General features: G+C 43.6%; 1 protein-coding gene across 2 annotated transcripts in view; it reads left to right on the top strand.

Annotated features, from left to right (window-relative positions):
• NADK2 (NAD kinase 2, mitochondrial) overlaps positions 1-15,308 on the top strand; it is a 1,037,189-nt gene that overhangs the window by 649,888 nt on the left and 371,993 nt on the right. For both annotated transcript variants that reach the window (XM_069627136.1, XM_069627135.1), the window contains exon 7: positions 7,940-8,021. In XM_069627136.1, the coding sequence (XP_069483237.1) occupies positions 7,940-8,021 (82 nt within the window). The remainder of the gene's footprint in view (positions 1-7,939; positions 8,022-15,308) is intronic.

The following is a 15,308-nucleotide window of genomic DNA, read 5'->3' as shown; positions in this document are numbered from 1 at the left end:
CCCGCAATCACCTTTTTCACTCGATGGGGAGGTGGCTATGCACTGGAATTCCAGAGGGATCGCTCAGTGTGGGCAGCTGTTCCGGGATGGGCTCTTTGCCACATGGGATGACCTAAAGGTTGCAGTGGGGAACACAAATAGACACAAATGGCAATATAACCGAATTAAAGACACCATGCAGAGTGCTTATCCCTCCTTTCCGGAAGAACCAGAAATAAATATGGGGTTAGGCTATATGTTCACGGCGGCACCCAGAAAATCACAGCTTCTGCACTCTTTAAAATCATAACCCAGACGTGCCCAGCAGGGGTCCACTCGCCCAGAACCAACTGGGAACTAGACTTGGGGCAACAAATAGAGGACCACAAATGGACGCAAATATATATGCTGACCAAAAGAATTTCATGTAACACCAGATATAGGCTAATACACTATAAAGTAATACACAGGTTACACTATACTCCTGCTAAGCTTAAGCGAATCTACCCCTCCGCTTCGGGAATGTGCCCGAGATGCCATGCCAAGGATGCAAATATTTACCATATGCTTTGGGAATGTATAAAACTGAAAGAGTACTGGAGGGGGATCTGTGCAGCGTTAGATGAAATGGCAGATCTACCTGTCTTGTGGACACCAAAGTTGTGTTTGCTGGGTGCGGTGGGGAAGATGAATCCGACGTGGCGTAAACTACTGAATTTGAGCCTGCTAATTGCCAAGAGGGCAATATTGTTGAAGTGGAAAAGTGTAACCCCGCCAACTAAGGCAGATTGGGAGAGAGACATGTTATGGACTAATGATACTGAAGAAATGTATATAGACTCTGTATTACCCACCGCCAGACCCAGAAATATATGGGCCCGGTACAAGCAATACCTTGCAGACAAAGCTCTAGCGGAAAGATCAGAATTGGAGACTGAATTATTGAAGTGTAATTAAGTTGGATTTGTGAATGTATATGCTCGGCATGTGTGCACCAATAAATAGTTTATAAACTTACTAGGCACTTACTAGGCAGTTTTGCCGGTAGGCCGTAAAACTAAAACTCATCGTTCCTCGACCGTCGAGTCTGGAGATTGTTCTCCTCGACGCAAAGGACAAAAAATATCAAGATCCTGTAGTGGCTCTCGCCACTCGTCATCGACGAAACGAACGAAGAGACGGCACCATCGGTCGCCATCCTCTTCGTCGGACGAATAACCCTGAATATTTAAGTGCCCCACAGAACTTTCTTCATCCGTAGAGTGGGAGGCATTTCATATGAAAATGCTAGAAATTTTCGAAAAGGGCAAACCTCCATCTGCGCCTTCTTTGGAAGCCGGACGAGAGCGGTCCTGTACCGACACTTGCCCGCCCTCGAGCCCGGGGGATCGACGAAAGACCCATCGAACGTTCAAGGTCTCTGATGAAAGAAAGCCACACGAGTCATGATGGGCGCTCGAGGTAATCAACGCTATCAAAGACTCCACATACCTCGAAGAAGAAACCTTCGAAGACGACTGTCGAATCCTCAATGCCATCAGCTCAATTGTCATCGACGCCTTTGTTGACGTCAACGCCAAAAATTACTGTGGCTTCATCTCGGCTTTCTGAGCATGTTAAAATTGGCAAAGATGTTAAATCAAAGCCTACACCTTTGGTGGTTCCTGATAAAGTGTATACTCCTTTGCCTAGAAAGGAGTACTTTAAATCCCTCTTTGATTTTTGAGGAAGAGAGGTCTGAGTACGAGGAGGTTCCCTTTGGCCTTGAGTTTGGAACTCCTAATGTGCCAGATTGTTTAATCTCAGAGTGCTAGTGATGTTGTCACATCACCTGAACCTCAGTTCGGTAGACCAAAGCCGGGGAACACGCTGATTCCTCGTTTCGGCACCTGATGTCAAAGGTAGTTGAATACCTAGGTTCGGCAAAACCACCAGCTCAATTCATCCTGGATGATCAATTCTAGACCAAGGTCCACCTACAGACCCAATCTTACCCTTTCATGTAGCCTTACAAAATAGGATGGCCAAAAATGGGGAATCCCCTGATTCTATCCCTGCGGTGGCTAAATCCCTCACGAGAAAATGCTGCCCTTCCATTAGCGACCCCGGCTTTCTGTCCAAAAACCCCACTCCTGAGACTCTGGTGGTCCAGGCAGCCACAGCTACATCTAATAAAGCGGCGTACTCTACCGTCCCTCCGGATAGGGACGACAAGCATGTGGATGGATGGGCCCCAAGGTGTTTTCAGCTGGGAGTATGGCCTTTAAGTCGCTAACTCCACGTGCCTTAGCCAAATTTTCGTACACTCTGTGGAAGTGCGATCAATGGCGGTGTAGCACATTCCAGAAAGGGAGCCACCCTGGAGGACCTCAGTCCACGGCACGTGGACCCGTCGGGAACAAGAATTCCACATCAATTGGCTGGAGCTATACGCCATCTGGTTAGCGCTCATAATGTTCCTTCCACGTCTCAAGGGAAGGGTTGTCCTCATCCAGACAGACAACTCGACCAGTATGTACTACATCAACAAGCAAGGGGGGGGGGAGAAGAGGTCCCATTCCCTGTGCAGACTGGCGATCAGCATGTGGGAATGGACGTTGGAGAACGACATCTACCTCACAGCAGTGCACCTTCCGGGGGAATCCAACCTGGAAGCGGACAGGCTCAGCAGCTGAACAACCTCGTTGCACAGGAGATCTTCCACTGTTGGGGCCTCCCCCAGGTGGATCTCTTTGTCACCAGGCACAACAAGAAGTGCTCCCAGTTCGCCTCTGGCAGGGGCAGGGCCTAGGCTCCCTGGGCGACGCCTTGTGGATCCAGTGGAATGGCAGCTTTTCCAGTTCCAGTTCCCTCGTCATCTGAGGGTCAGTACACCTCCTCCCCTCAGGCATCCAAGGTGGTATCCTGCTCCTTCATCTTCATGGACCCTGTCAACTTCACATGTGGACTGCAGCTGTGTATTCTACCTCAGAGGAGAGATTTCTTGAAAAATTAGAATTATGCGTTTGGAACCGCAAATTACATCCATTAAGGAGGTTCCTAGAACCCAAGCATCAACACCTATAATTTCAGCACTGGTGTCGATTCCAGCACAGATGCCAGGAACAAGCAATCAACTGGTTGGGTCCAATGCAGCACCTCCAGTTACTGCAGGCCTGTGGGTGGCTCAATTACCACCTCCACCAGCTCTGGTTTTTATGCCCCCTACCCCAATCCCCGGGGACCAGTCCCTCCAGACCAAGTTCCTTGACTAAGCATATTTATGATTCATGTATGGCACCCACTATTATGGGTTCATTGTCACAGCATTTGGATAAATGTGAATATCACAAAAGCCTGCATCAAAATAATTCTTTTTAAAAAAATAAACTTTTCAGGGTCATTAAAACCCTGTGATTAAAAACGGGCACTCGCAGGATGACATCGCTCACGGTACGTGGGATGAGGTCAACATGCTTGTGTAAATAACGGGCGTCTTTATTGAATGCCCGTTTTTGCTGTGAATTGGAAAGAGTACTATCGCATACATCCTCTCCAGGAGAGAGGTAATCAAGCCCTTTATTGGAATTTTGTCTATACCAACATATTTCTTAAGCAAGAAAAACCACCCTTGCAGACCATTAACATCAAGTCACATCCTAGAATGTTTTCTTTATATATTTTCTTTACTTGTATTTAGAAACCCATGCACACAAACCTAAAGCAAAAATAAGCGACCTGCAAGCTAAAGCTGAGTAAGTTTGACAAGACTCGACTATAATAATGAAAGTCCCCAAATATCCTCCATATTTACTCTGAAACTGTTTATACTAACCGATATTAACAAGACTATTCCTCCTGATGATCCACCACAAGGTGGAGAAACACGTGAAGAGGATAAGCATAAAAGAGGATAAGCACTACAAAATACCTGTGTCAAAATATACAGACTCTAATATTTGAATGAACAATTGTCTGAAATCATAAAGACGTAAATTCAAGAATTTATTTTGAAATTGTGTAGTTGTCCTAAAAGATTTTCAAAGGATAATTGATGAACATTGTTTCAAAGGAATTCAGAGGAGCCTGATGTTTGAAGACTATTGTACATTTTTTGTAGCACCAATACTTTGGATTCATATATTTTTTCGGTAAACTGTTTCAAGTATTCTAATAAAGATTCATTTTTTCATCTTTGAAAACTTGTATGGGTATTTTTGCAATCATTTTTGGTATTTTAACGCAGTCACTCAGACGCTTTGCCAAAAGATGTCTATACCCATTTTGTAATTTATACACATGTGCAGAAACAAGAGTTAGTTAAAGGGCAAGCAACAAGACTACCATATCATTAGAGACATCCCCTTGAGAACGAGTGAATGCCTGCAATACATTAATCTGTTCAGGATATGGATACTCTTAACACGGATGATTCAGAGCAAGGAAAGGAGTATTTATTGCATGGACTGGCTTTCTACAACAGCACATGTGGGGTTCAGGACTTATAGGCCTACTAGTTCCAGACAAAATGCTTGAGTCTGGGTTTCTTGCAGGTGTGCTATCTTTGAATAAGACGGCTAAAACTGGCATCCCATTTCACAAGGACTCCTTAGCAGAGGCGAAAATTGTGGAGAGCTTACCACCAATGCAGCGCACTACCTTTGCCAGGGTAATTCTGAAACCAAAAAACTGTGAAAATGACTTCAAGATCCACTTCCAGGGTGCAGGTTTGCAGTGTAACATTTAGTGATTCATGGATCATCTCTGCGATTACCAGAGGATGTTGGCTACCTTAGTCTCCAACCACTCCTTCTCCCCCGCTTCTTCAAGCTGGCTCTGCTGCTTTGTTACTAGAAATTTGCTTTATGCTTTAGATCAAAGCCATTGAAGAGGTTCCCCCTCTAGAAAAAGGAAATTGCTTCTACTCTTGCCTGTTTTATTGTTTCAAAAAAATAATCTGGTGGGTCTTTCGGTCAATCTTTGACCTTTCATTCCTGAACCTCTCCCATTCCCCTAGAAGTATTCAAGATGGTTATGTGTGCACAAACTCAAAATTTCCTCTATCAGGGAGATTGGTTGTGCACTTTGGATCTGAAAGACGCTTACCTACATATCCCCATCTATTCTGCGGACAAGAAGTTCCTCAGATTCTCTCGAGGGTGGCGGGGCGTTAACCATTTTCACAATTTTTAGTATCTAGTACTCCCCTTTGGTCTTAATGCGGCTCCCAGAGTGTTGACTAAGTTGATCAGTCCTGTTGCAGTCCATCTAAAAGCGACTATCCAGATCTAGACTAGCTAATCTGAGCAGAGTCCTATCAACAAGCGAGAGTATTGCTAAGTCGGTTGCTGGACCTGTTTGACCTGGGTTTTTTTGTAAACCAGAAAAAATGAAGCCTAGGCTCCACTCGGGGCATTCAATTTATAGGCATCAGAAGGAAATCTGCATTAGGAAGAGTATTCCTCACTGATGTGAGGATCCAAAGCTAAAATTGTCTGTTTCACATTTCTTGAATCGTCAGGAACTGTTTGGTGATTCAAACATCTTCTGGCCCTCATGGGTGCATCCATTTTAACTTTAGCCCAGCTTGAGATCAGGAGTCTACAGCTTCTTGTGAATTCATGGGACCAGGAGACAGTCTGACAAAGAGGATTTCAATACCTATGGATCTGTCGCCAGACCCACACTGGTGGAGAGACCATGCAAATCTACAGATGCGGATACATTTCCATGGGCCTCCTCATCTGCACATCATAAGGTCACTCTTCTCTCACCCGGTGGGGAGTGACACTGGATTCGTTTCAAATGCATGTTCTATGGTCTCCAAAAGAGGGAGAACTGCATATAAACATGTTCTTGCCATAATTCATAAATGTGCTGTCCTCATAAGGACCAACAGCACTAGTGGGAAAGGATCATTCTCCATTCCATTTCTCTCCAGGTGGTACACCTAGTGGGAGAGCGCAACACAAGGACAGATATTTTGAGCCGCCTCTCACTAGTGGGCGATAAAAGATGCTGTTCTTGAAGAATGTTTTCAGCAATGGGGCTCCTGCATATGGCTCTTTTCACAATGTTGAGAACCACAAATTCCTCTTTCGCATCTCATATGGTACAAGACCCAGCCTCCTTAGGAGACACCCTACAGATCTCTTGGAATCATGAGTTAGGTGTTCCCTACTCTTATGCTCTGTTACGAAGGTACTGTCAGGGTTGTACATATCGACCCTTGATTCTCTAATCTTGACAGACCTTAATTGGCCAACCTGCATTTGGTACTGAGACCTTCTCAGCCTCCGGCAATAGGTAGTGTGGCACCCCTCCCTTACCCTTGATCGATGAACTTGGCTTCCTGGTACATGAGAAGTTGGCCTTCGCTCATTTAGGACTTTCAGACCACAATATTGTGATATTGCATGCATCTTGAAACATCTCTGTACAAGAGCAAGTACTTGATTCTGCTAGAACAATCTGTTGATCATTTTTATCCATATCTGTATAATGTTCTCTTTTCTTTATTTCTTGGTCTCTTCTGGCGTGAAGATCCAATCTTGTTGATCATACCAGTCTGCGATAGGTGTGGATTTCAGCTCACCAGGGCTTTCCATTTCCACATTAAATCCTATCACAGGAAACATGTTGAGGGCTTTATTAGGCTTGTATCCTCCTTTGTTTAGACTTCAACCTGTCTGAGACCTCAATGTAGTGCTAGCGGCATTATCTTTTAAACCTTTCAAACCCATGTCAACGTGAACATCAAACTACTTACTTGGAAAGCAACTTTCTTGACTGCAGTCACAAAAATCTGCGAGATGTTGGCCTTGGCCGCTTCCGAACCCTACACTGTTTTTCGTGAGAATAAGGTTGTCCTACAAACTGATCCCACCTTTCTGCCTAAAATAGTATCTACTTTTCATATATATAAAGAAATTGTCCTCGCTACTTTTTTTTTGCGTCTCATACCAACGGAAAGAGAATTTTGCATACGCTGGATGTGCGTCACGCACTTATTTTTTTCTTAGATTTTTTTCTTACATCGGACCAAAACAATCATTTGGTGGGCAGCAGCCAGGTTTTCGTGCTTCTTAATCTGCGATAGCCAGATAGATTGTCTCTTGCATTGTAGAGGCTTACAAGTTTCAAAAGAAAACCATTCCTAAGGGCGTGCAAGTGCACGCGGTTGGAGCCAAAGCTACTGCGTTCACATTTCAGAGTAATATACCCTGGAAGGTTTTCAGTAAGGCAGCTATCTGGTCTTCACCATCTGCTTTTTGCTAACATTACTGCTTGGGCACTGCAGCCAGATTCAGGCAGGCAGTCCTGCATAATTTGTTTGGCTAAATATAATTTCCAGCCTCCTCAGGTTGATTAGTGCTTTTTCCCAAAAGTATGGAAGAAAGGAAAGCATGTGGAAGTAAAAGTTAGTCACTGAGGTGACTTGGGCCCCTTTCCTCTAGACGCCCTGTACGCCGCCCCCCTAAAATTAGATCTGTGGTCAGGAGACCAGAATAGCAGTTTCTCAGACTGACGTGTGGTGCTGGTGATGTGATCAGCAGGGCTAATCACGCCCATGCTACTGCACAACAGACCTTTTTTAAGAGAATGATCCTTTTTTGTGTTGCGCTAAAAGGGCGCTGGTTCTGTCCCCTAGGATGGACTCCCATAAGTAAGGTTGAAAGGGCGACTGGGCTAGGAGTACAGAAGCCAGTGACAATGAGTCGTTTTTTTCTATTTTATGCCATGAATTGCAATTGCGTTGTGTGATGTAATTGACCAACTGAAGGACTGCCTCTAAACAAATGTCTTCTTAATAAAACAGAATCCTCTTAGAGGTCATTACTGGTGGCATGAAACGGGTGAAAACCTGAGGCATATTGAAATACTACCTTTTGTTTATGAAATGCGTGATAAGATTATTGCTTTTAGTATTGCTCAGTATAGAACGTACTACACAACCTTTTTTGTTTTTTTTTTCTTTCAGAGTCTGATGAGGATTCTGGGCCACATCTTTTACCAGTCAGAGCACTGAATGAGGTCTTCATTGGAGAGTCTTTGTCGTCCAGGTATGTTCTATAGCGGTACTAGCCTTGTTTTTCGCAGACAAGTCTATTCTGTTTGATCTGCATTTTATTTACTGCATTTCACTGCAAATGTAGGGGGAGGGGTTGGGTTTAGGTATCTAGAAAGGTGTTGGGATGTGAAGGGGTTGCTTGAGGTCTTCTCTGACCCCCCACCCACACCCTGCATTGCTGCAGTGAAATGTGGTAAACACCAAATGGGCCTCTAGCTAATTTCTCTGAGGAAACCTCATAGATTGTTCTATAGCTACAAAATTGTCAATTTCTGTGAAATGTATAGATTGTTCAAACATACACGTGACCTCTATCTTCAGAGCTTGTGTTCTTCTATATTTTACTTCTACAAAGCCTGGGGAGCTTTTACAGGTTTCTCCTCTCCTGCAGAACATGTCTGTTTCATTTTTCACCTGTCCTTCAATGGTTGCTTCTACTTCTGAACTATTCTTCACCATTGCAGTAGAGATGGAAAATGTGCAGCCGAACCAGTTTGTTTAATGGCGGCAGCAGTCCTTGAGCTTTGTCGATCTCGCAGGATCACCCCTTATCAAAAAATAGGAGCAAAGCATATGGGGTAAAGCATGGCTGATTTATTTTCAGACCTTAGTTGGGTGTGGTCTAAGCTTAAATGGCTGGTTGAGAGTGGCTTTCTGGAAAGTTTAAAGGTTAAACTGGCAAACACCAGAGGTTCATTCTGCCAGAAATGGTCTTGGCGGACTGAATGGGATCAAACCCTGGAGAAGATTAGGTTGCAAGGTTGAAGAAAAGAACTTCATGGGTCAAGTGCCAAATTGGGTATCTATCAGTGGAATGTTGCTATATACTGCTTAACAACTTTTACCACTTATAACTGGCCCTCTTCAGGACAGTATATTTTCAGACAAATGCAATGGATATATAGATATTTGTTTTTTATATTGACAAGCTTTTTCTTCTCCATTGTCTACAGTGTACAGCTTTGTTTTAAAACAGACCTTTTGGATTCAGTCATCCTGCTTTGAATTCTTGATTAAAAAAAAAAAAAGTCAGTTGTGACTGATGCAAGAGTCACATTAAAGTGTAGCCTCCGCTTTCTTTATAGTTCCTGTGTGACAGTCTGCATTGGGACAAATGGCTTACATTTTTTCCTGACCACACAAGCCTGGGCACACTTTAGCAATTCCAATTTCTCCACGTTAGCTCAGATTCAAGGGGGATGATAGTTTGAAGGCTTCATCCTTTTGGCAGGCTGTGTCTGACAATGAAAGTGGTTTCTTGCACAAATAGAAAATAGTAAAATTGCTGCCCTGGGATGGTTGAATAGTGTCCGTTGTTTTGACTAACAGGCTTCACTAGCTGTAGGAATGAGTACCACTACATGCCCCAGTAACTCTGACACTGATTTGCACCATAGCAAATCTGGAAGGTGACAGGCGTTATTGCTTTTACCCAAAAGAAATGTGCAAATCTCCAGCAAACTTGTAGCTTGAGAGCTGCTGCAAGTTGCTTTGAGGAGGTTTTACTGGCTAATCTGAAACATGTGGTGTTCATACTTGCAAAGCTATACAAGAGGCCAATATCAAAATGTTCCCATATGTCATCTTTCTGGCATAGCTTCAAACTTTTAGTTTTAGGTTATGTCACTAACATGGTTTCTTCTCCTAAGGCTTCCCCTTCTGCTTATGCCATCCCCTCCTCTGTAATCAAATCCTTAACCATTAAAAGCACTGGTACTCATTTTGGGCATTGTTTATCCATCCCTCCAATCTGGCATGTTCCCTTACCTGCTGAAAAAATAAAAGTAAATGCGTAGTATTATGAAGACGCCCACTTTGGATTCAGAAGAACTTTCCAGTTATACATACATCCATCATACAGTTCCATTACCTGGGAAAACTTCTAAAAAATTATGCTGCTCGCCAATTGCAAGAACACATTGATAGTTTTGCAGTAGAAAATGATTGTCAATCAGGATTCCAGGCAGACTGCTGTAAATAAACTAACCGATGTGGTTGATGCACTTAGTAGAACCAAATCAAGAGTCCTGTTTCCTTTGGAAATCTATACGATCCACATGTTCCTCCCAAATGGGCATCAACGGAACCATTCTTCAGTGATTCGCCTTCTTTTTAAATCAGCACAACTTTGCTCTACTCTACATAATCCTGTTATTTCCTCATGCTCACCTAGAGTTTGACTGGGAGAAGTCTGCAGGGAGGAACAGAAAGACCTAGACGATAGACGGAATGAGCATGGAAAGAGCAGAGTTTTCAAAGAACAGAAAATGCCCATGAAATTATCAATAGTCTGAGGCAGACCGTTACAAAAGGTAGGCTCCAACAGTGAGCCTGGAAGAAAAGGGGAAGCAGGGTCTAGTAAGCAGGCATGTTGAACAAGCAGAGAGACAACCTAGGGGATGTAGATGTGAGGGTTAGACCTTGGGAGCAGGGTGTGGGGGGGCGGAGAAAGGGCCCAAGTGCAGTGATTGTCCTGATGCACCTACACAGGACTTGAGGAGATCCAGTGAAATTTGGCCAGCATGGCCGATATATCGGTACAGCAATTTCACCCCTAGACCAAGATGTGCATCCTCATTCGAATGATCTGGAGACTAATTAAGAGGAAGTCAGGAAGGCCCAAGTAGCTAAAGCAGAAATAGATAATGGCCAGCAGAGTAATCCCCTTTTTATGGAACTTCATAGTTTAAAAGCAGTTACTAGCCGCAGCACCAGCCAGCAGAAGCAAACACAAGATTGCTATTGAAGAAAAGCCCAGATTACTAATGGAGGAGGCCAAAGGTTGGGGCCACAGATGCAGTCTTCCCCTCCCTGAATCGGCAACCGTTATTGGAATTCAACGTTGGCCCAAGGAGAGCCATCCTTTGGTCTATGAATTCTATTATATACATTGTTGATTGAACCCCAGATCTAGCTGGAACATGCCGAGCATTGGCGTAAGAATACATTTCACAACAGGATAACCAGGACACAGTTGTTCCCCCATGTATGCTTAAGACTGCCTTGCATCTTCAACTAATGGCCTTTACAAGAGATGAGATTTAGAAACCCACTTCTTTTAAATGCATTTCCCACTGACCTTTAAACCACCTCCTTTGCTCCCTCTCCTTCCTCAGATTCCTCCTTCTCCCCCAACTACTGACCGCCCACTTTATTCCTACCCTGCAGCTGCCACCCCAACAGTTGGTTGCCAATGCCTAAGGGTGTTCCCTTAATCTGGCATTTACTTTCGTATTGCTCTTCTGCCACTGATCTCTAGCATTCCCCACTGATTTGTCTCGGGAGGATAAATCAGCGGCAACGTGCTCGCCTTGGAAACAAGACGACTCGGAGCAATACAGGTTCGATCCCCGGGTCCACGCTTCGAAACCTCTGGGTATTAAGCGTGTATAAATTACCTATTAAATCAAACCAATTTGCTGCAGGGTGCCGACTCGATCACCTGGAGATACTATCCACCTCAAAGTTCTATCCAGTTTCTAGTTTGGTTTATTTTAACCTCCCCTCCCAAACATCCTTTAGAAGGGCAGGCTGTGGATGCCCTGGTGTCGGAGGGAGCTGTCCCCTTTCTTTCTTTTCTATGGGAACTGACAAGCCACGCAGCTGGGATTTTTCTTCATGTTTTAGGGCCTTTATTGGACGAAGGGTCAGAACCTCTATCCTTAGCCTCCTTATGTTTACTTTTATCATATTCCTCTGGTGTGGTCACCTGAGCCCTTTTCTGGACGACGATCCAAGCTCCCTAGGGTCTGATATTCTTGGCCACTAGATGCTGGCATAACCTCCATGTGCCTTACAATTGTTAAGGATATGCTTTTATGCAACCAAATTAAACATTGCTTCAAGTGTGTCCATTTTGAGGCCAGGGACTCATCCATTCAGATATTCAGTGACAGATGTGTAAGCTCAAAGGTTTGATTCATCCTTTTTGTGAGCTTTCTAAAGCTCCTGGGGTTTGGAAGAACTTCCTGAGAACCTCATTGTTGTATGAATGGGTTCCCCTCAAGAGTCAACTGAATGATTAAATCAGTTTCAGCTGTCGGTAGATGGCTCATGGGTGTGATCTACATAATTTCTCCACAAACATACTGGAGCTGGAAGGCTAGTTCCAGTGTGTCCAAACCAGTCAAAGATGTCCTTCCCCAACTCGTATGGTTTGAGTAAGTCCTTGGGGATTTGGCTTTTCTTGGGCACCACCAGTGTAAACACTCCTCTCTCCCACCAGAGGATTGTTTGTTAGCATCCTTGCTCTCCTGCAGCTCCAACTTGCAGACCACCAGCATGACCATACCTGTCTGTTCTGCTAGGGATGCTGAATCACTCTGCTTCCCAAGCAGGGCAGCATTCCTCTCCTCTAAGAACTGTCTGCGTCCTGGCTATTCCACAAAGAATGTCAGGAATAACAATCCATATTGCTGTCCGTCACCATAGCTAGCCCATGGTGGAATGGGTACCTGGGCTGGGATTGCAGAACACTACTGGCCACCTGGGTCTCCACCACCCTAGCTTCCTCAAAAGTTTGTAGGCTCTTAAGTATTTCAGGGTTATTAACTTTACCTCTGTGTGGCAGTCCCCATAATCAACGTAGCTCAAAGGGCACTGGACTTCAGTTCCCCTCACTTGAAAACGGTATTTTATTTCATGTATCCAATCACTGCCCACCAGTGTGACAAAATGACTACTGCTCTGCAGGAGTACAGGGAGGAGTAGTGGCCCTTCCCCCACACTATTACTAAACCAGACGCGATCCCAATCATAAAGGTGAAACTGTCACAGCCTGACTTGTATACTTCCTTCACCTTGTGTGGTAGTGCAGGCCAAGGGCAGCCTAGATCTTCAAGAGGGGTGTGAGCTGATAACATTAGCAACCCAAACAACTTGAGTACAATAGTCCAAAATAAATGTATGTCCAATCAAGGTTTGATGAAAATGTAGACTTTTTATCTATATACCCACATTTCAAACCACTTAAAAAAATGTAATCCATCATAAGTAAAAGCAGCCAATCAAGAACATTGAACCTTCTAAGCAAAGCATCTGCGAACTGCGATTTCCAAAATGTTTGGCAATTCATCCCTAGCATGTTAGTGAAGACATTGTATCCTGCATGGAGGTAGAAACGTATAGCTATGTGGTTTGACCACTTTAGAAATGTATGCAAAACCTCTGAGACCGGTCACAAATTTAGGAAGCAAATTGATTCTTCAAAGACTTAGTTCACACTTTTTTTTACAAAAAAAAGACGCCCCGGTGTAGATACATTGTCCATCAATGTATTCAAAATGGAACCTGAGACATGGGTGCCAATTCTTGTTTGTTTTTCTTTTTTATTTATACAGGGTTAGCAAGGGAGACTGCAGGGGTAGCGGCTGCAACCCGCAAATGACGTCCCTGCTGTACAGCACTATGGGTAACGTGCTTGGGACTGATCGATGCAGGTGGGCGCGGCCCCTCCAGATGTGCGGCCTGGAATACTGTCTGTGGAGAAAATCGGGATCACCAAAAATGTAGAGTATCCCCTCAACGCTTGCACCAGAAAAAATACAGCCCCCTAGGAAAAAACGCCCAGCACACCTCTTGCAAGGTGAACAAGGTTTAATCTCATAAAAATATAAGTACTTGTCAACAAAGACTCTGCTGCCACGGAGCGCTCTGAAGAAAATAAGCATGAGCAATAATTTTTAAGGCTACACAGTGTCACGATTGACGTACTTCACATGGGTTACCAATTCAGGTTGCAGGTTGGTGAGACCCTATACACATAGTGATCAGAAAATGGCAGGGTCGACTCGCGCTCAGGATAGTGTCTCCCCAAATGGTTATTGTTAAGGAGAGTCCCAACAGTATACAAAAGGCAAATTATTCTGATGGTGCTTAAGATTTATTCTATGGTATGTACAGCCAACACGTGTTTCGACCTTGTGGTCGTTCTCAAGGCTGTTGGTTGTCAAAACCATCCAAAATGTACATAAATTGAAAAAATGGGTGTATCAAGAACCAATGTTCAAGCAAAGCGTCAAACCATATCAAGAATTTGAAACATTACACAAACTAAGATACATGAATTACATCAGTGATTATTTCGAAATAAAATATACAGACCAAACTTACCGCAATTCAGGTCAGAATCAGGGAGTGAAACGGGAGATTCATAATGAAGACAAAAACAAAAAAGGAAAAAGTATTTAAGTAGCTTAAACATTGTAACTGACACATCGTAACTTGAGTGTCGATATGATGGTCAAGGTTCTTTAAAGGCCAAATGTGACCACGGGAAGAGATACATAAACCACCTGACTTGTGACCAAAAGTTGCCGTTGGTGCCATTAAATGTAGGACCTTGTAATCGTGTTGGTTAAGGAAAGTATGTGATATGGGTAAGATCCACACATGCTCATGATAAAAAAAGTAGTGATGGCAGATAGTATGGTCTAATAGGGCCCAGAAAACCATTGTCTGTTCCTTTAAATGCAGCAAAAATAGGAAAATGCGTGATAGGTACACATTTTTATAGTTGATGGAGCAATTGAGGCAAGAACCTACCGTAAACCGACGGAGGTGAACTCTGTTCTCCATTCCCAGAGTAGTCCCCAACAAACCATCAACAACATACCTGGGGGAAAATTTTACAGGGCAAGAAGGAACTGTAGTCTTGATACTGATTATAAGAAAGAATGTGACATCCTTACCCAACGGTTTCTGAACAGGGTTATAAACAGGACATCATCAGGAAAGCATCTAATAAATATGCCTGTACCAAACAATCCCACTTTCTAGAGGCCATGGACAAGAGCACTGATCAAATACGACATATTGCCATCATTACCCAATTCTCTAAGGATTCCTCTACTCTATAGCAACTAGTTGATAAACATTGGCATATTCTTAGACTAGACAATGATCTGTTGCCTTTTCTCTACGAGAGACCAAAATTCACTTACACCAAAGCACGTATTATCAAGCACAAACTTAGCCCATCTTTTCTTAACACTAACAACCAATATATCAACACCCATTTGGCTTAAATCAGCCAGTGGCTTTTTCAAATGTGGAAAGTGCAATTTGTGCAAATACGCACATGACAATTGTGAAGTTTTCACTGACACTTCTAGCATATCTGTTAAGATCAAGCATTTCATCAATTGTAAATCTTGTGACGTTGTATATGCCCTAATTTGTGTGTGCGGTAAACTATACGTGGGTAGTACCATTAGGCAGCTGAGAGTTCGAATTAAGGAACATCTCACCAGCCTTGATAGTACTGACCCCAGATTGCCAC

The sequence above is a fragment of the Ambystoma mexicanum genome, chromosome 6p, assembly GCF_040938575.1.
Source record: "Ambystoma mexicanum isolate Mex_15411 chromosome 6p, UKY_AmexF1_1, whole genome shotgun sequence".
Lineage (NCBI taxonomy): Eukaryota > Metazoa > Chordata > Amphibia > Caudata > Ambystomatidae > Ambystoma > Ambystoma mexicanum.
This window is presented reverse-complemented; position numbering and strand designations above follow the sequence as displayed.